General features: G+C 39.6%; 1 protein-coding gene across 7 annotated transcripts in view; it reads right to left on the bottom strand.

Moving 5' to 3' along the window:
• LOC113043576 (receptor-type tyrosine-protein phosphatase eta) overlaps window positions 1-18,121 on the bottom strand; it is a 236,704-nt gene that overhangs the window by 7,153 nt on the left and 211,430 nt on the right. For 5 of the 7 annotated variants that reach the window (XM_026203048.1, XM_026203051.1, XM_026203049.1 and 2 more), the window contains 6 exons: window positions 13,567-13,821; window positions 10,083-10,343; window positions 9,308-9,562; window positions 6,644-6,904; window positions 5,868-6,122; window positions 5,227-5,481 (listed from right to left, as the gene is read on the bottom strand). In XM_026203048.1, coding sequence (XP_026058833.1) covers window positions 5,227-5,481; window positions 5,868-6,122; window positions 6,644-6,904; window positions 9,308-9,562; window positions 10,083-10,343; window positions 13,567-13,821 — 1,542 coding nt within the window. The remainder of the gene's footprint in view (window positions 1-5,226; window positions 5,482-5,867; window positions 6,123-6,643; window positions 6,905-9,307; window positions 9,563-10,082; window positions 10,344-13,566; window positions 13,822-18,121) is intronic. The other 2 variants (XM_026203052.1, XM_026203056.1) reach the window with 2 other exon arrangements.

The raw sequence follows: 18,121 nt of genomic DNA, 5'->3' as shown, positions 1-18,121 counted from the left end.
ATATTCGTGGATGAAAACATCCACTAAATTAAACTGCAGTAAAAATAAACGAGATAAATATTTTATTTAAAAAAAAATTCACTGATTTGAAAAAAAAAAAAAAAACACACAAAATTACATATTTTCAATATTGAAAGTGATTGTGGACTAGATAACTTTTTACCTTTTATCACAGTCTTGGGCATGTCAAAGATTAGCAACAAGATTGGCTTTGATGCATTTTTTGTTTTTGTGCAGCATTAGATTTTAGATTTTAGAGATAGACAGAATTGTGACTAATGTAACACACTTAATACTAGCATCTTTTTAGTTGAGCTTTTGTGTAAAAGTGATTTAGCTGACATTCAGGATACACTCTTGATATAGTTACTTAACGATCATGACATAAATATTAAAAAGAATACAAGGCATTTTTGCCTCATATCTTGAAGTATATTGTAACCTGATAGCCTTCATCCGACACTGAAAAACTCTCACAATGTGTTATTTTATTTTTTTTGCAAAGTTACAAAATTTCAGTTTGCACATCATTAAAACAACAGTTAGGATATTAGTACACAATAAGTATTGCACACTCCTTACTCATTTACTTTCTCCATACGGATCTGTCCAGTGCGTCACAGTGAATTTTAATATTAGTCATGAGTTATGATTAAACTTACATGTTTGCATTGAGATAATAATACCTTTTTTCCATTTCTCCTTAAATAGCTTGGCCGTCGTTCCAGGCCAAATGTCTTCTTTTGAACATGTTTAAAATCACAAGAAAATTGCCACACAAGCATCAGTTACCTTGCAGCTATCATCATATCCTCATGCTGCTCGAGATTCTGGTGCCGCTTTAATATGTACATGTTGAGTGTCCAGACTCCCGAGGTGTAATATCAACGTAAATAAATCAGTAATTTGTAACTCTTTAAATTCAAAATAAAATTTTGTAGCGAACACACTTTATTTAATTTTCAAACTGATGTTTAATTTATTATTTATGTTATTGTTGAAATCCTCCTGCGGGCCGGATTGGACACTTCTGTGGGCCGTGTCTGGCCCGAGGGCTGTATGTTTGACACCCCTGGTTTAGTCTATACTTATCACCACCATTAAAAGGCATCAGGTGCATAAATACACTTTTGTTTACTCCATGTAGTTCTGAGAGCTGAGGTGTACTTTTTGATTTTCTGAAATACACCAAGGTAAGTGCGCAAAGGTCTCTCTCACACTCTCTCTCTCTCTTTCTCTCTCACACACACATACACACACAATATAATATGCTGTTATACTCCATATAGCTTCATATACAAGTCAGAAACTAAGCTTTTTTTTTTTTGCACAGGCCTATCTAAATGGTTAATGGTCCCACCTAGTGATCAACTGTAAAAATAACAAATGTTACCTCTTTCCAACAGGAAAATCCACCAACAATCAAGAATCTCACACACACACACTATAATTTGCTGTTATACTCCATACAACTCCATACAAGCCAGAAACTAAGCCTTTTTTGCACAAGCATGTCTAAAGGGTTAATGGTCCCACCTAGTGATCAACTGTAAAAATAACACTTTACCTCTTCCCAAAAGGGAAAACCACAAACAATCAAGAATGCATAATTATGTCCTGTCATGGCTTTGCAATCGAAAAATTTAGTTATAATGGAGGTCAATGGGGCAAAAACAGCCACGAACAGTAAATGAGGGAGAAAAAATTAAAATCTAATGCTGCAATAAAAAATTTAAATGCATCAAAGCCAATGTTGCTACTACTCTTTGACCACAATCCAGCCACAATTACTTTTATATTGAAAATAAGTCATTTTGTGTGTTTTTCCCCCCAAATCAGTGACATAATTTATGAACTTGGCAATTAAAGAGTTAAAATCTTGGATTTTTTTAAACATTTGGTAGTTTTGATCAGGACTGAAGTTGATTAACAGATTTATGCAAAAAAAAAAAAAAAAAATGAAAAGAAAAGAAAAGAAAAGAAATATGAATCTGATACATTTTTACAGCAGTTTAATTGAGTGGATGTTTTCATCCCGAACATAACGAAAGGGTAGTGAAATTAAACATTGCACAAGGGTTAAATTATTTGAGATTATTTTTATTATTTTAATAGCATTTTACCATATTTTAATCATGATACCTACAGTATTCTAAAATCTAAAGGTATATGTTAAATATTATCATCATTCACAACAATGAAATTAAATACATTTCGCTGCTTTATCACACTGAAACAAATACTATTGGTTGTTTTACTTTATTACTTTAATCATGATTGGTTAATCTGGCTTTCATCCAGGAAACTGGACAATGAAACGGTTCGCGCCTTTCTACATTTGAAAATATGACCGATATTATCGTCTTTCTGTGAGTGAGGCTGAGGCGGCTGACTGTGAGCTGCTGCTCGTTGTAACTGCTTGGTTGGTCCCGAAATATTTAATATTATTTAATATGTGGTTTTTTTTTTTGTTTTGTTTTTTTGAATGGATTTGAGTGACATGTCAAGGGAGAACAAAAACTGTAATGTAAACACAAAAAGGGTCAGATGTGTTCTGCGAGGTCCTGCCAACATACTGGCAAAATCAGGTAAGAAAATCGCTACCTTTATTATCTTTTGAAAATAGTAAACTATATCGTTACGTAAGCAGAGTTTACAAATGGGTAACGTTAGCTTAAAGGACATGTAACCTGCAGAAGATAAATACCTGTGTATGTATTTTTGTATTGCTCATCTCATGTTGTGTTGCTGGTAAATTAAGTTAATGTCTGTCTTTTAGAGATTTTCCCACATTTTCCTGATATGAATCCCATGCATTAGGTGTGTTGTAGGCCTATATTAATTTTTATTCTTTTAATAGTCTAAGTGTTTTCTGAAAAATATAATTGCAAATGTCGGTACAATTTAAATGAATTAATGAAAATGAATTAAAAAATGTATTAGGATTGTTTAAAGCAGTGGTTCTCAAAGTGTCAGACTCTCTCTAGTGGTTACGCAGAGGAATCACTAAATTTAATATTAATTTATGTTAATATATTTTAATTTAATCGAGGAAGGTTTTTTTTACATTTAAGTACAGTTATGTAACTTTTGTTATAACACATTTTAATTTAAACTTTAAGTTTTTCATTTACCTGTTTGTAAGCACAGTGCAGTGTCAATGCTCAAACTGTGTATTTACCCTGTTAAAGTGGCTGACAACAATAAATATTCCTATTAGAGTAAAACTGCCTCATTTTTGAACAGTAGAGCTGTAGCTGAATAGTTAGGCCTATCAGGATGCTGAAATTTAATGTTGGTCATTATGGTGGAACTTAGAGAGACAAATATTTTCTGAAGTGGCACTTGGTATAAACAGTTTGAGAACCACTGGTTTAAAGAAATGGTATATATGAAATCCTGCTTTTTATGAACTTTTCAGTAAACCATTTCTTCTTTCCCCTTTTAGAGTCATTAAGAATCCAGCTTATTATTGAAACATTGGTAATAAATTGTTCATCTGCTATATTCACTTCTGATAGAGATGCTTTGACCTTTTGTGGTAGGTTTTAATAAAAATGTACTGAATTTGATTTTACTTGTTTTACTACACTGTATTGCTAGTGTTCTGATTAAAACAGTGTAACTGGGGGCTCTAAAAACACTGCTTGTGAATAATTTGTTAATATTGTAAACTTTCATCTGAATACATTAAATAAGTGTTTAATGAATAGTGTTGTGCACATTGTTTTCAACCTCACTTTTTATTGAACTGTAAAGTAAAAATATTGTGTGATTTATTTTGCATTCAGTTAAATATTTTTAACAATAACAAAGTTGATATTTTATGAGGATTTATTTTTGGTGTTTTTGTTTATACAGGACAGTTCAGAAAGTGCACAAGTGGGAGAAAGTGGAGGGGAACGGTGTTAGAAAGGACCTAGAGCTGGGACGCTTTCAAGGATCACCCGAAGCACAACCGCACAATCTGCACGAGGCTGTCGCTTCTAACATTTTAGAGTCCCCTTCAGTAGAAATCAAATTCTGCATTCCACACGGTTAAAAAATACTTTCTTGCTTGGAAGAAATAGGTTAATTGAATAAAGACCAAAGGTTACATGTTAGATTTACCCAAAACGAATTATATTTTATGTTGAACCACTAAAGAGACATAGAGCCAGCTGAAAATGTCAGAAGGACTAGCCGAGTTCAGAGTGCTCTAGACGGATACATGATCAGACAGCTCCCGCTGATCGCATGGAGGTGATCATCTCTGAAATCGGTGAAAAACATTTTTAAATAGGTGCTGTCTTTATGAATAAACAGCATATTTGAGTTTAAAACAACTACATTCTTGCCTGAAATACTTTTTAAATTACATTCCATGATACGATAACAGTAATATTTAGAAAATTATCCTAATAAATGGTGGTTGAAATTACAATGCTGTGTGAAATCAACTGGCAGAAGCCCCTCCCATGACGCAAATTTGAATCTGTTGTGTAGTTAATTTCACATACGAATGAAGCGAATAAACTCAAAATGGTCAAATGTCCAACTACGCGCGAATAAAGTGATTTGAGCAAATTACTCAAATTGTAAAATCTAAACTTTGGCGAAATCGAGCTGGGTTAACCAATCAGGACCTTGCTCTAGTGGTGACGTGATTACGACGTAGCGAATGGAGGGACAATCCAAAACAACAAATGGAGGACAAAGTCATCGTCGCTGTATGTGGATACCTGGAGCTGTATGATACTTCTTCAAACTTTTACAGAAACAGGAATAAAAAGGCTCTTGCTTGGAAGAAATAGATTAATTGAATAAAGATTACCTGTTAGATTTACCCAAAACAAATCATATTTATGTTTAACTACTAAAAAAACATAAGAGCTAGCAGCAAATGTCAGGAGGACTAGCCGAGTTGAGACTGCTCTCATCGGTAACATGAGAACTGAGCTCTGCGAAAATCGGCGAAACACATTTTTAAATAGGTTCTATGTTTATTAATAAACTGTATATTTGAACTGTATAACTGTATATCATAATGCTGCGTGAACTCAACTGGCAGAAGCCCCTCCTATGACGTGAATTCGCGCCTGTTGTGAAGTGAGTTACACGCACAAGCGATGTAAAGAAACTCAAAATATTCAAGTGTCCAACTACACACGAATGCTGCGATTTATTCGTGCAAGTGGTGTCTGGTGTGAACACACAGTAAGAAAGATATTTTATAATTGTACATACTTGTACATTGTGAGATGCAGACAGGTTCTCCTTCTGTTGATTGATCTGCTGCCACAGCACTGATGCAGAATGTGTAACTGACTCCAGCAGTCAGACCAGTGATATTATAGGAAGTATTATTAGTAGTTTTATGTGTTTTATCATCAGACCGGTGAAGTTTAAAGAAAGATCTATTTCCAATTGGTTCATTCCATGTCAGAAACACAGATGATGTTGTGATATAGTTCACTCTGAGATTCCTGATCACGTCTGGCTCTGTGTATTAGAGAAAGAAACAAGTCATAATTGATGATTTGAAAGAAAAAAAAACAAGACAAACAAAGTAGAAATACATAAAGGATAAAACGTGAACTACTGGGCCAAATAATAAACAATAGACTGACAAGAGGCAAGGCTGAATAATGATTTTTAATCTTTAATGTGAGTTTTGTTTGTTGATTCACAAATGTCAAGTTTTTCTTTTCTTTTTTCCCTTTTCTTTTCTTTTCTTTTCTTTTCTGTTTTAACAATCACAACACAAGTGAAATATAAATACCCTGGGGGGAATGTGAACCATTCTTATAGTTTTTAACACAAAACAGACATTTTATAGTTTTACATAGTCAATACTATTTATCAAGATATTTTATAATTATATTTACTTGTGAACTTTGAGATGCAGACAGTTTCTCCTTCTGTTGATTGATCTGCTGCCACAGCACTGATGCAGAATGTGTAACTGACTCCAGCAGTCAGATCAGTGATGTTATAGGAAGTATTATTAGTAGTTTTATTTGTTTTATCATCAGTCCGGTGAACTTTAAAGAAAGATCTATTTCCAACTGGTTCATCCCATGTCAGAAACACAGATGATGTTGTGATATTGGCCACACTGAGATTCCTGATCACATCTGGCTCTGTGTTTAGGAGAAATCAGCAATTATAGATGATTTGAAAAAAAAAATATCCGACAAGACACAAGCAAAGTAAAAATACATAAAGGATGAAATGTAAACTATTGGGACCAATTAACTAACAATAGACTGGAAGAGGTAAGGCAGTATTTTGATATGTAATGTTTAACATGAGCTTTGTATGATATTTCTACTAAAAGGAAAAAGCAACATAAAAGCATGCCTGAAGTGGGAATAACTCTAGTGCTTTTACAAATTATCCGAAAAACATATTGGTGAGTCAGAAATCATGTTTATTCCTATTTTGAGTTCAGAGACTCTAAATTTTTAAGTTTTCTCATTCTGTTGATCCCAGTGTCCATCTTCAAGTATTTTTGTACCTGCTTTGTTGGTTTCTAGGTTTCTAAGAATGTTCTACAGTAAATTGTCCCCATTTGCCCTTTATATTTATACCCCCAGTTCTGTTCTTTTATTTGGATTATTAGATGTTTAGTACGAAACATGTACTTTATAAGTTTGCATACTGGTAAATTGTGAAATGCAGAAAGTTTCTCCTTCTGTTGATTGATCTGCTGCCACAGCACTGATGCAGAATGTGTAATTGACTCCAGCAGTTAGATCAGTGATGTGATAAGATGTGTTAGTAGTTGTTGAATTTCTGTTTGTTTTATCATCGGTCCAGTGAAGTTTAAAATAAGATCTATTTCCAACTGGTTCATCCCATATCAGAAACCCAGATGATGTTGTGATATTGGTTACTCTGATATTCTTGATTACATCTGGCTCTGTGTGAGGAGAGAAGAGCAAATACAATGATGAGGGAAAGTGGGGGGCTAGGTCTGGTTTACATCTGAGGTCTCTTACAATTATTACATTAAAAAAAACTTTTAGTCTAGGGCAATATGAATGCACGATTAATCATTCAAATCTTATTTCAAACACATGCCGTCTTATTCCTGAATTAAAATAATTCCGCTATGTCTAGAAAACCTTTATCATTATGATCACACCAGAAAATTTAAACTTGCTATCAGGCCGCTGCTGAACCAGAGAAAGCAGTGTCATGTAAGCATGTTTGAAACAGCTTTACTAACAGTGATTTCAACCACTATACTGATATTTCTTTGTTACAAACATCAAATAATAACAAAAGTAAAGGGATAAAATACATAGTCCAAAGTCTGAAGTTACAGCAGCTATGATAACAATGATTAAATGACATGGCCCAGCAATTCTTGGCTGCACTGCAGACTGAGGCGGTCCGACCATCAGCTCCCCAGCCTGCTCATAGCTGAGTACAACCCCCTGCGTCTACCACCGCACCTGTGCCGCATCCTCGGCAGCCTCAATCAAGCTACATCATGGAGCTGGGCGTAGGCAGGATATCCCACCTGTCCAGGCCCCCATCAATCTGGCAGTAAGCAGACGAGCAAGAGGCCTCAGAACGAATGACCCAGAGAGAGAGGTATTCACCTCTCCCTGCCCCAGAGGAGAGCCGGGTGGAGAATCTGGTTTCCAAAAATCTTGACAGGAGAGCAGGTTTCTTGGTCGCAAAAAGGCATGCAGAGTTACGGATGGACCAACACTGGACCATAATCATAATTGTGAGATGCAAAGATGGCGGCGCGTCCACAGGCAGCGGCTTCTCTCTCTCCCGTCCCGGTGTTTTTGTGTTTTTTGTCTTGTGAGTTGCAGTGTTTTTGTATATCTTTATTGCGTCTACCTGTCTTTAAGTGCACATACAGTCATGAGTTTCTGCTTGATGTCAGCAGAGCCACATTTTTAGAGTTAAACTATGTGCACGCAGAAAAGTCTGCTCCAGAGGCCTACACCATCACCGACCCCCACTTCTATCTTGCCCACAGCAGAGGTGCCACAAGCAGCATGAGAGGAAGCAGAAGAGGGGTAAGCACAGAGGTATGTGGACTAGGTTAACAGCTAACCCACACAAGCCGGCTATCCCCACCCTCGAACTGGCTAACTTACGCTCTTTGGACAATAAACTGGATTACATATGACTACTACGCTCAACTCAGAGGACTGTAAGAGACTGTTGTGATTTTGTGTTCATGGAAACATGGCTCAGCAACAGTGTTTTTGACTATGCAATACAGGTTGATCAGCTGACATGCTATCAAGCGGACAAAGTTCTCTTAAGTCACCCGGCAACAGGCTTTGTGTTTACATCAATGATGCATGATGCCGTGATGCTGTTGCGGTTTGCAAACACTGCTCACCCCTGGTGGAGTTTATGATTATTTAGTGCTGGCCGATCTATCTACAACGGGATACACAGGCATACTGCTTGTTGCTGTATACATCCCTCCCAGCTTGAACAACAGCAACAGGAATGAGACAGACGTGGGCTCGGTTCCATATATAGAGACCTAAGTGGATCCAATATGTGTAATATCCACAGTATAGCCTTAGAGCCCTTGTTTCCCCAGCAGACTTCCTGCTATTTTCCAAAAGGGTTACAATCACCTCTAATCTTCCATATGCACCTAAATGGTTGTCAATATGTGAAAGTGCTTCTGAAACCTCCTTCAGGAAAGATGGGGCTTCCAAAATGTTCCTTTCCCAAGTGGTACAGATACATTTTCCCAGTTTCGTGCAGTCTTAGTGAGTGGGTAGTGCCATAGCAGCAGTAGCTGGTTTCCTTGTGGTAAGCCCTGGCCTAGACCAAAAAGAAGGGGTGCAGGAAGCTTCCACAGGACACTGGAAGGGGCTGTATCTGTGGCCCTTTGGTAGGGATCCCAATTCGTCAGTCATCCGACATGACGTCAAGGGTGACTGACTGAAAGGGAACGTCTCGGTTACGTATGTAACCCTGAAGAAGGGAACGGTGATGGCATGTCCCATCGCCGCAGCTTCTTTACCACTGCTGAGTGGCCAGGTCACTGGCTCGGCTCCACAATGAAAACCTGAATATGTGATGCACCGGCTACCTACTTATACTCACGCTGTGATCAGTGGCAGCTGGATGCAATAATCGCATGTCAATGTGCATTGGCTTGTTAGTTTACAATCAAAGTAAACTTTTCTCTCTAAGCGAGATCCCAGTTCCTCGGTCAACATGCCGTTTCCATTCCCTCTTTCAGGGAATGAGGGTTCCATACGTAACAGAGACATTTTACTTTTAGTCACTACTATATGGCAAGAAAATTAGATTTTGTAATTGTACATACTTGTGAATTGTGAGATGCAGACAGCTTCTCCTTCTGTTGATTGATCTGCTGCCACAGCACTGATGCAGCATGTGTAATTGACTCCAGCAGTCAGACCAGTGATGTTATAGGAAGTATTATTAGTAGTTTTATTTGTTTTATCATCAGTCCAGTGAACTTTAAAGAAAGATCTATTTCCAACTGGTTCATCCCATGTCAGAAACACAGATGATGTTGTGATATTGGTCACTCTGAGATTCCTGATCAGATCTGGCTCTGTGTTTAGGAGAAATCAGCAATTATAGATGATTTGAAAAAAAAATATCCGACAAGACACAAGCAAAGTAAAAATACATAAAGGATGAAATGTAAACTATTGGGACCAATTAACTAACAATAGACTGGAAGGGGTAAGGCAGTATTTTGATATGTAATGTTTAACATGAGCTTTGTATGATATTTCTACTAAAAGGAAAAAGCAACATAAAAGCATGCCTGAAGTGGGAATAACTCTAGTGCTTTTACAAATTATCCGAAAAACATATTGGTGAGTCAGAAATCATGTTTATTCCTATTTTGAGTTCAGAGACTCTAAATTTTTAAGTTTTCTCATTCTGTTGATCCCAGTGTCCATCTTCAAGTATTTTTGTACCTGCTTTGTTGGTTTCTAGGTTTCTAAGAATGTTCTACAGTAAATTGTCCCCATTTGCCCTTTATATTTATACCCCCAGTTCTGTTCTTTTATTTGGATTATTAGATGTTTAGTACGAAACATGTACTTTATAAGTTTGCATACTGGTAAATTGTGAAATGCAGAAAGTTTCTCCTTCTGTTGATTGATCTGCTGCCACAGCACTGATGCAGAATGTGTAATTGACTCCAGCAGTTAGATCAGTGATGTGATAAGATGTGTTAGTAGTTTTTGAATTTCTGTTTGTTTTATCATCGGTCCAGTGAAGTTTAAAATAAGATCTATTTCCAACTGGTTCATCCCATATCAGAAACCCAGATGATGTTGTGATATTGGTTACTCTGATATTCTTGATTACATCTGGCTCTGTGAGGAGAGAAGAGCAAATACAATGATGAGGGAAAGTGGGGGGCTAGGTCTGGTTTACATCTGAGGTCTCTTACAATTATTACATTAAAAAAAAAACTTTTAGTCTAGGGCAATATGAATGCACGATTAATCATTCAAATCTTATTTCAAACACATGCCGTCTTATTCCTGAATTAAAATAATTCCGCTATGTCTAGAAAACCTTTAACATTATGATCACACCAGAAAATTTAAACTTGCTATCAGGCTGCTGCTGAACCAGAGAAAGCAGTGTCATGTAAGCATGTTTGAAACAGCTTTACTAACAGTGATTTCAACCACTATACTGATATTTCTTTGTTACAAACATCAAATAATAACAAAAGTACAGGGATAAAATACATAGTCCAAAGTCTGAAGTTACAGCAGCTATGATAACAATGATTAAATGACATGGCCCAGCAATTCTTGGCTGCACTGCAGACTGAGGCGGTCCGACCATCAGCTCCCCAGCCTGCTCATAGCTGAGTACAACCCCCTGCGTCTACCACCGCACCTGTGCCGCATCCTCGGCAGCCTCAATCAAGCTACATCATGGAGCTGGGCGTAGGCAGGATATCCCACCTGTCCAGGCCCCCATCAATCTGGCAGTAAGCAGACGAGCAAGAGGCCTCAGAACGAATGACCCAGAGAGAGAGGTATTCACCTCTCCCTGCCCCAGAGGAGAGCCGGGTGGAGAATCTGGTTTCCAAAAATCTTGACAGGAGAGCAGGTTTCTTGGTCACAAAAAGACATGCAGAGTTACGGATGGACCAACACTGGACCATAATCATAATTGTGAGATGCAAAGATGGCGGCGCGTCCACAGGCAGCGGCTTCTCTCTCTCCCGTCCCGGTGTTTTTGTGTTTTTTGTCTTGTGAGTCGCAGTGTTTTTGTATATCTTTATTGCGTCTACCTGTCTTTAAGTGCACATACAGTCATGAGTTTCTGCTTGATGTCAGCAGAACCACATTTTTAGAGTTAAACTATGTGCACGCAGAAAAGTCTGCTCCAGAGGCCTACACCATCACCGACCCCCACTTCTATCTTGCCCAGAGCAGAGGTGCCACAAGCAGCATGAGAGGAAGCAGAAGAGGGGTAAGCACAGAGGTATGTGGACTAGGTTAACAGCTAACCCACACAAGCCGGCTATCCCCACCCTCGAACTGGCTAACTTACGCTCTTTGGACAATAAACTGGATTACATATGACTACTACGCTCAACTCAGAGGACTGTAAGAGACTGTTGTGATTTTGAGTTCATGGAAACATGGCTCAGCAACAGTGTTTTTGACTATGCAATACAGGTTGATCAGCTGACATGCTATCAAGCGGACAAAGTTCTCTTAAGTCACCCGGCAACAGGCTTTGTGTTTACATCAATGATGCATGATGCCGTGATGCTGTTGCGGTTTGCAAACACTGCTCACCCCTGGTGGAGTTTATGATTATTTAGTGCTGGCCGATCTATCTACCACGGGATACACAGCCATACTGCTTGTTGCTGTATACATCCCTCCCAGCTTGAACAACAGCAACAGGAATGAGGCACTAAATGAACTGTACCAGCAATTCAGTTAGGAGAAGACAGCCCACCCAGATGCTTTTCTCATCTTAGCTGGGGATTTCAAAAACACAGACTTAAAGAGTTCCCAAAAATACACCAACACATTGACTTTCCAACACAGGGTAACAACACTCTGGACTTTGTTTACACCACACAGAGAGGAGCTTACAAGGCCCACCTAAAGGAATGAATTTATTATTATTATTATTATTATTATTATTATTATTATTATTATTACCTAAAGGAATGAATGTGACCTCCCCCCCGACCTTGCCTACCCTCTTTTACCCCCGGCACCACTGAACTCTGAACACCCTCCCCTCTTTTAGTGATGCAATTTCAATTCTCTGTATGTATGTGTTGTACATGTAGAAGAATTGACAATAAAGCAGACTTGACTTGACTTCTCTCTCGTCAGCAGACAGTCAGCGGGCGGTTCGAGAGCATCATCAAAGGCCCTACTCATGCACCCTCTGCCAAACCACGGAACCAGGTAAGTGTTGAACTACACACTCAGGTCACTCTTCAGGTCCCTGCATTCCACCTCGCTGCTCCACTGCAAGACTGCACGAGCTGTACTTCTGGGAGAATGGAGACCCACCCCAGACAGTTTAGCAGATTTTGAGTCGTTTTGGAAACGCTCAGGCACCTCGCTGATGGATATTTGAAGATCTGCAGGCTTGGTGACTTCCAACACATCCTCTTTAAATGGGCAGAAGCACTGAGAAGCCCCAGCTTCGGGTCGGCTTGCTAATACCACTCCAGAGTGTCCATATCATAGACCCTGTCGAGCTACACTGTCCACTCAATAAATTCGTGAGAACCGATAGAGGGCTCGGTTCCATATATAGAGACCTAAGTGGATCCAATATGTGTAATATCCACAGTATAGCCTTAGAGCCCTTGTTTCCCCAGCAGACTTCCTGCTATTTTCCAAGAGGGTTACAATCACCTCTAATCTTCCATATGCACCTAAATGGTTGTCAATATGTGAAAGTGCTTCTGAAACCTCCTTCAGGAAAGATGGGGCTTCCAAAATGTTCCTTTCCCAAGTGGTACAGATACATTTTCCCAGTTTCGTGCAGTCTTACTGAGTGGGTAGTGCCATAGCAGCAGTAGCTGGTTTCCTTGTGGTAAGCCCTGGCCTAGACCAAAAAGAAGGGGTGCAGGAAGCTTTCACAGGACACTGGAAGGGGCTGTATCTGTGGCCCTTTGGTAGGGATCCCAATTCGTCAGTCATCCGACATGACGTCAAGGGTGACTGACTGAAAGGGAACGTCTCGGTTACGTATGTAACAAAAAAATCATCGCCGCAGCTTCTTTACCACTGCTGAGTGGCCAGGTCACTGGCTCGGCTCCACAATGAAAACCTGAATATGTGATGCACCGGCTACCTACTTATACTCACGCTGTGATCAGTGGCAGCTGGATGCAATAATCGCATGTCAATGTGCATTGGCTTGTTAGTTTACAATCAAAGTAAACTTTTCTCTCTAAGCGAGATCCCAGTTCCTCGGTCAACATGCCGTTTCCATTCCCTCTTTCAGGGAATGAGGGTTCCATACGTAACAGAGACATTTTACTTTTAGTCACTACTATATGGCAAGAAAATTAGATTTTGTAATTGTACATACTTGTGAATTGTGAGATGCAGACAGCTTCTCCTTCTGTTGATTGATCTGCTGCCACAGCACTGATGCAGAATGTGTAATTGACTCCAGCAGTCAGACCAGTGATATTATAGGAAGTGTTAATAGTAATTGTATTTGTTTTATCATCAGTCAGGTTCAATTTAAAGAAAGATCTATTTCCAACTGGTTCATTCCATGTCAGAAACACAGATGATGTTGTTATATTGTTCAATCTGAGATTCCTGATCACATCTGGCTCTGTGTTTAGGAGAAAGAAACAATAATCGATGATTTGAAAAAACAAGACACAAGCAAAGAAGAAATACATAAAGGATGAAATGTGAACTACTGGGCCAAATTAACAAACAATAACCTGGCAGGGGTAAGGCAGTATTTAGATTTTTATTGTTTAAAGGGTTAGTTTGCCCAAAATGAAAATTATGTCATTAATAACTCACCCTTATGCTGTTCCAAACATGTAAGACCTCCTTTTATCTTCGGAACACAGTTTAAGATATTTTAGATTTAGTCCGAGAGCTCTCAGTCCCTCCATTGAAGCTGTGTGTACGGTATACTGTCCATGTCCAGAAAGGTAAGAAAAACATCATCAAAGTAGTCCATGTGACATCAGAGGGTCCGTTGGAATTTTTTGAAGCATCGGAAATACATTTTGGTCCAAAAATAGCAAAAACGACGACTTTATTCAGCATTGTCTTCTCTTCCGTGTCTGTTGTGAGAGAGAGTTCAAATCAAAGCAGTCTGGATATCCGGTTCGCGAGCGAATCATTCAGTTCATCAAATGGAAATGAATCGTTTTAAATGGTTCGCATCTCTAATACGCATTAATACACAAATGACTTAAGCTGTTAACTTTTTTTTTATGTGGCTGACACTCCCTCTGAGTTCAAACAAAACAATATCCCGGAGTAATGCATGCACTCAAACAGTACACTGACTGAACTGCTGTGAAGATGAACACCGAGCCGAGCCAGATCATGAACAATAGACTGACTCATTCACGAGTGAAGAACCAGTTGCATCAGTGTTCGGATCACCAGTAGTTCTTTCGGACAGTTCGATTCAATAAACCTGTTGTAGAAAACGGTTCACCGGTTCTTTTGCGGTCGACGTAATGGCGTCATTTGCGATGATTGCCCTTGATTCAAGCCTTCGGTTTACCCCCACTCATAGCACAGAATCAGTTCAGAATCAATCACCAAAAGAATCAGTTCAGTTCAGACGCTCTGGGTGTCGGTCTGCTTCACGCTGAATCACACATGCGCAGTACAGTATCATCAGCTCCTCGTATCACGAATCGGACACGTCTGACAGAAACGGTTCTTGACTCGTGAACGAGTCTTGTTTGTTATTTGGCTCAGCTCGGTTTTCATCTTCAGTTCTCCCCTCACAGCAGTTCAGTCAGTGTACTGTTTGAGTACATGAATTACTCCGGGATATTGGTTTGTTTGAACTCAGAGGGAATGTCAGCTACATTAAAAAAGTTAACAGCTTAAGTCATTTGTGGATTAATGCGTATTAGAGATGCGAACCGTTTAAAACGATTCTTTTCGATTTGGTGAACTGAATGATTCGTTCGCGGACCGGATATCCAGACTGCTTTGATTTGAAAATCTCTCTCAAAACAGACACGGAAGAGAAGACAATGCTGAATAAAGTTGTCGTTTTTGCTATTTTTGGACCAAAATGTATTTCCGATGCTTCAAAAAAATCCAACGGACCCTCTGATGTCACATGGACTACTTTGATGATGTTTTTCCTACCTTTCTGGACATGGACAGTATACCGTACACACAGCTTCAATGGAGGGACTGAGAGCTCTTGGACTAAATCTAAAATATCTTAAACTGTGTTCCGAAGATAAAAGGAGGTTTTACATGTTTGAACAGCATAAGAGTGAGTTATTAATGATATCATTTTCATTTTTGGGTGAACTAACCTTTTAACATGAGCTTTGTATGAAATTTCTACTAAAAAGAAAAAGCAGCATAAAAGCATGGTTGAAGTGGGAATAACTCTAGTGCTTTTACAAATTACTTGAAAAACATGCGGGTGCTTCTCAATAAATTAGAATGTTGTGGTAAAGTTTATTTTAGTAATTCAACTCAAATTGTGAAACTTTTGTATTAAATTCAATGCACACAGACTTAAGTAGTTTAAGTCTTTGGTTCTTTTAATTGTGAAGATTTTGGCTCACATTTAACAAAAACCCACCAATTCTCTACCTCCGCAAATTAGAATACTTCATAAGACCAAAAAAAAAAAAAAAAAAAAAACATTTTTTGTGAACTGTTAGCCTTCTGGAAAGTATGTTCATTCACTGTACATGTACTCGATACTTGGTAGGGGCTCCTTTTGCTTTAATTACTGCCTCAATGTGGCGAGGCATGGAGGTGATCAGTTTGTGGCACTGCTGAGGAGGTATGGAATCCCAGATTTCTTTGACAGTGGCTTTTAGCTCATCTGGATTGTTTGGTCTCTTGTTTCTCATTTTCCTCTTGACAATACCCCATAGATTCTCCATGGGGTTCAGGTCTGGTGAGTTTGTTGGCCAGTCAAGCACACCAACACCATGGATTTTTTAACCAAATTTTGGTGCTTTTGTCAGCATGGGCAGGTGCCAAATCCTGCTGGAAAATGAAATCAGCATCTTCAAAAGGCTGGTCAGCAGAAGAGGCATGAAGTGCTCCAAAATGTGTTGGTAAATGGGTGCAGTGACTTTCGTTTACAAAAACACAATAGATCAACACCAGCAGATGACACTGCACCCCAAATCATCACAGACTGTGGAAACTTAACACAGGACTTCAAGAAATTTGGGCTATGAGCTTCTCCACTCTTCCTTCAGGATCTTTGTTTACAAATCAAATACAAAACTTGCTCTCATCTGAAAAGAGGACTTTGGACCACTGGGCAACAGTCCAGTTCTTCTTCTCCTTAGCCCAGGTAAGAAGCCTCAGGAGTGGCTTAACAAGAGGAATACGACAACTGTAGCCAAATTCCTTGACATGGGTGTGGTGGCTCTTGATGCCTTGACCCTAGCTCCAGTCCATTCCTTGTGAAGTTCACTCAAATTCTTGAATCAATTTTTCTTGACAATCCTCATAAGGCTGCATCTTTTTTCTCCACACTTTTTCCTTCCACTTAACTTTCTTTTAACATGCTTGGTGTCACGATCATCAGCTGGAGTGCCCATGGACTCCAACAGAGGGCACTACACTCAGGACTCCAGCATTCTTGTATTTCTTTTCCCAACTCCATTTCCCATAATCCCGTGCTTAGGGCTAATAACCACCAGGTGTTCCCCATTACACCTCCCTTATATAAACTGTGTTTGGACTCTCAAGGGCGAAGTCTTGTTTAGTTCTGTCTGGCATTTCCTAGCGTTTGCCCTGTGTTTGTTCCTTTCGTGTCTGATCTTGGATTGTTTATACCGACTGTGATTCTCTGCTGCCTGCCCCGACCTCTGCTTGTTACTGTTATGGATTCTGGATATCCCTTACATACTTGACACTGTGCTCTGATTACTGCCTGTCTTACCATTACCTCTTTATCAAACCACTGCATATGGATCCGAACGTCTCTGACTCCATGATACACAAGACTTTGCCATACCATGATACAGCAGCCCGGTATCCTCTCATTTCCGAAATATCTGTTCCCATCCCTATGTCAGCGTTTCAGCTACCCAGCACAACCATGGACCCAGTAGACCAGCTATTACGTCTTCGTCAAGGAGGCCTATCTGTTGAGGAGTATGTTCACCGGTTCTGTGGACTTGTCTTATCAAGTACCATTTCATGATGAAGTTTTGTTTAAAGACTTGTTCCGTTTTGGACTCAGTGAACCAAGTAAATCAATGTTACCTGGAGGGGAATTTATCTGTAGTTTAAGAGACATAATGCACTTTGCTCTTTTGTTTATTTGGTTCTCATTTCACTGTGAGAGAGGCAGAGGACTTTAAAGCCCCAAAGTCTCTTCTCAAGAAGAGTGCCAACCCTGAGGCTGTTCACAAAATGGCCGCTGCTCCTGAGACTCATCCTGTCATGTCTGTCACTCCAGAGCCACTGCACAAGATGGCCCCCAGCCCGGCGCCACTGTAGAAGATGGCCACCAGCCCAGTGCCACTGCAAAAAATGCCACCAGCCCAGCGCCACTGCACAAGATGGCCGCCAGCCTAGCGCCACTACATAAGATTGCTGCGAGCTCAGCCCCAGTGCACAAGATGGCCGGCAGCCACAGTTGATCTTCCAGAGTCAAGTCTGGTCCCCGTTGATCTTCTAGGGTCAGGTCAGGACCCTGTTGATCTTCCAGGGTAAAGTCAGGCCCCCGTTGATCTTCCAGAGTCAAGTAAGGCCCCCGTTGATCTTACACAAACAAGTCAGGCCCCCATTGATCTTCCAGAGTCATGTCAGGTCCCCATCGATCTTCCAGAGTCAAGTCAGGACCCCATCGATCTTCCAGAATCAGGTTCCAGTCAAGACACCGCTGACTGTCTGGAGTCAGGTCAAGTCACCATTAAACCTCATGTGTCAAGTAA

The sequence above is a fragment of the Carassius auratus genome, chromosome 25, assembly GCF_003368295.1.
Source record: "Carassius auratus strain Wakin chromosome 25, ASM336829v1, whole genome shotgun sequence".
Classification (NCBI taxonomy): Eukaryota; Metazoa; Chordata; class Actinopteri; order Cypriniformes; family Cyprinidae; genus Carassius; species Carassius auratus.
Note: the sequence above shows the minus strand (reverse complement) of the source record. Positions and strands in the feature narration are given on the sequence as shown.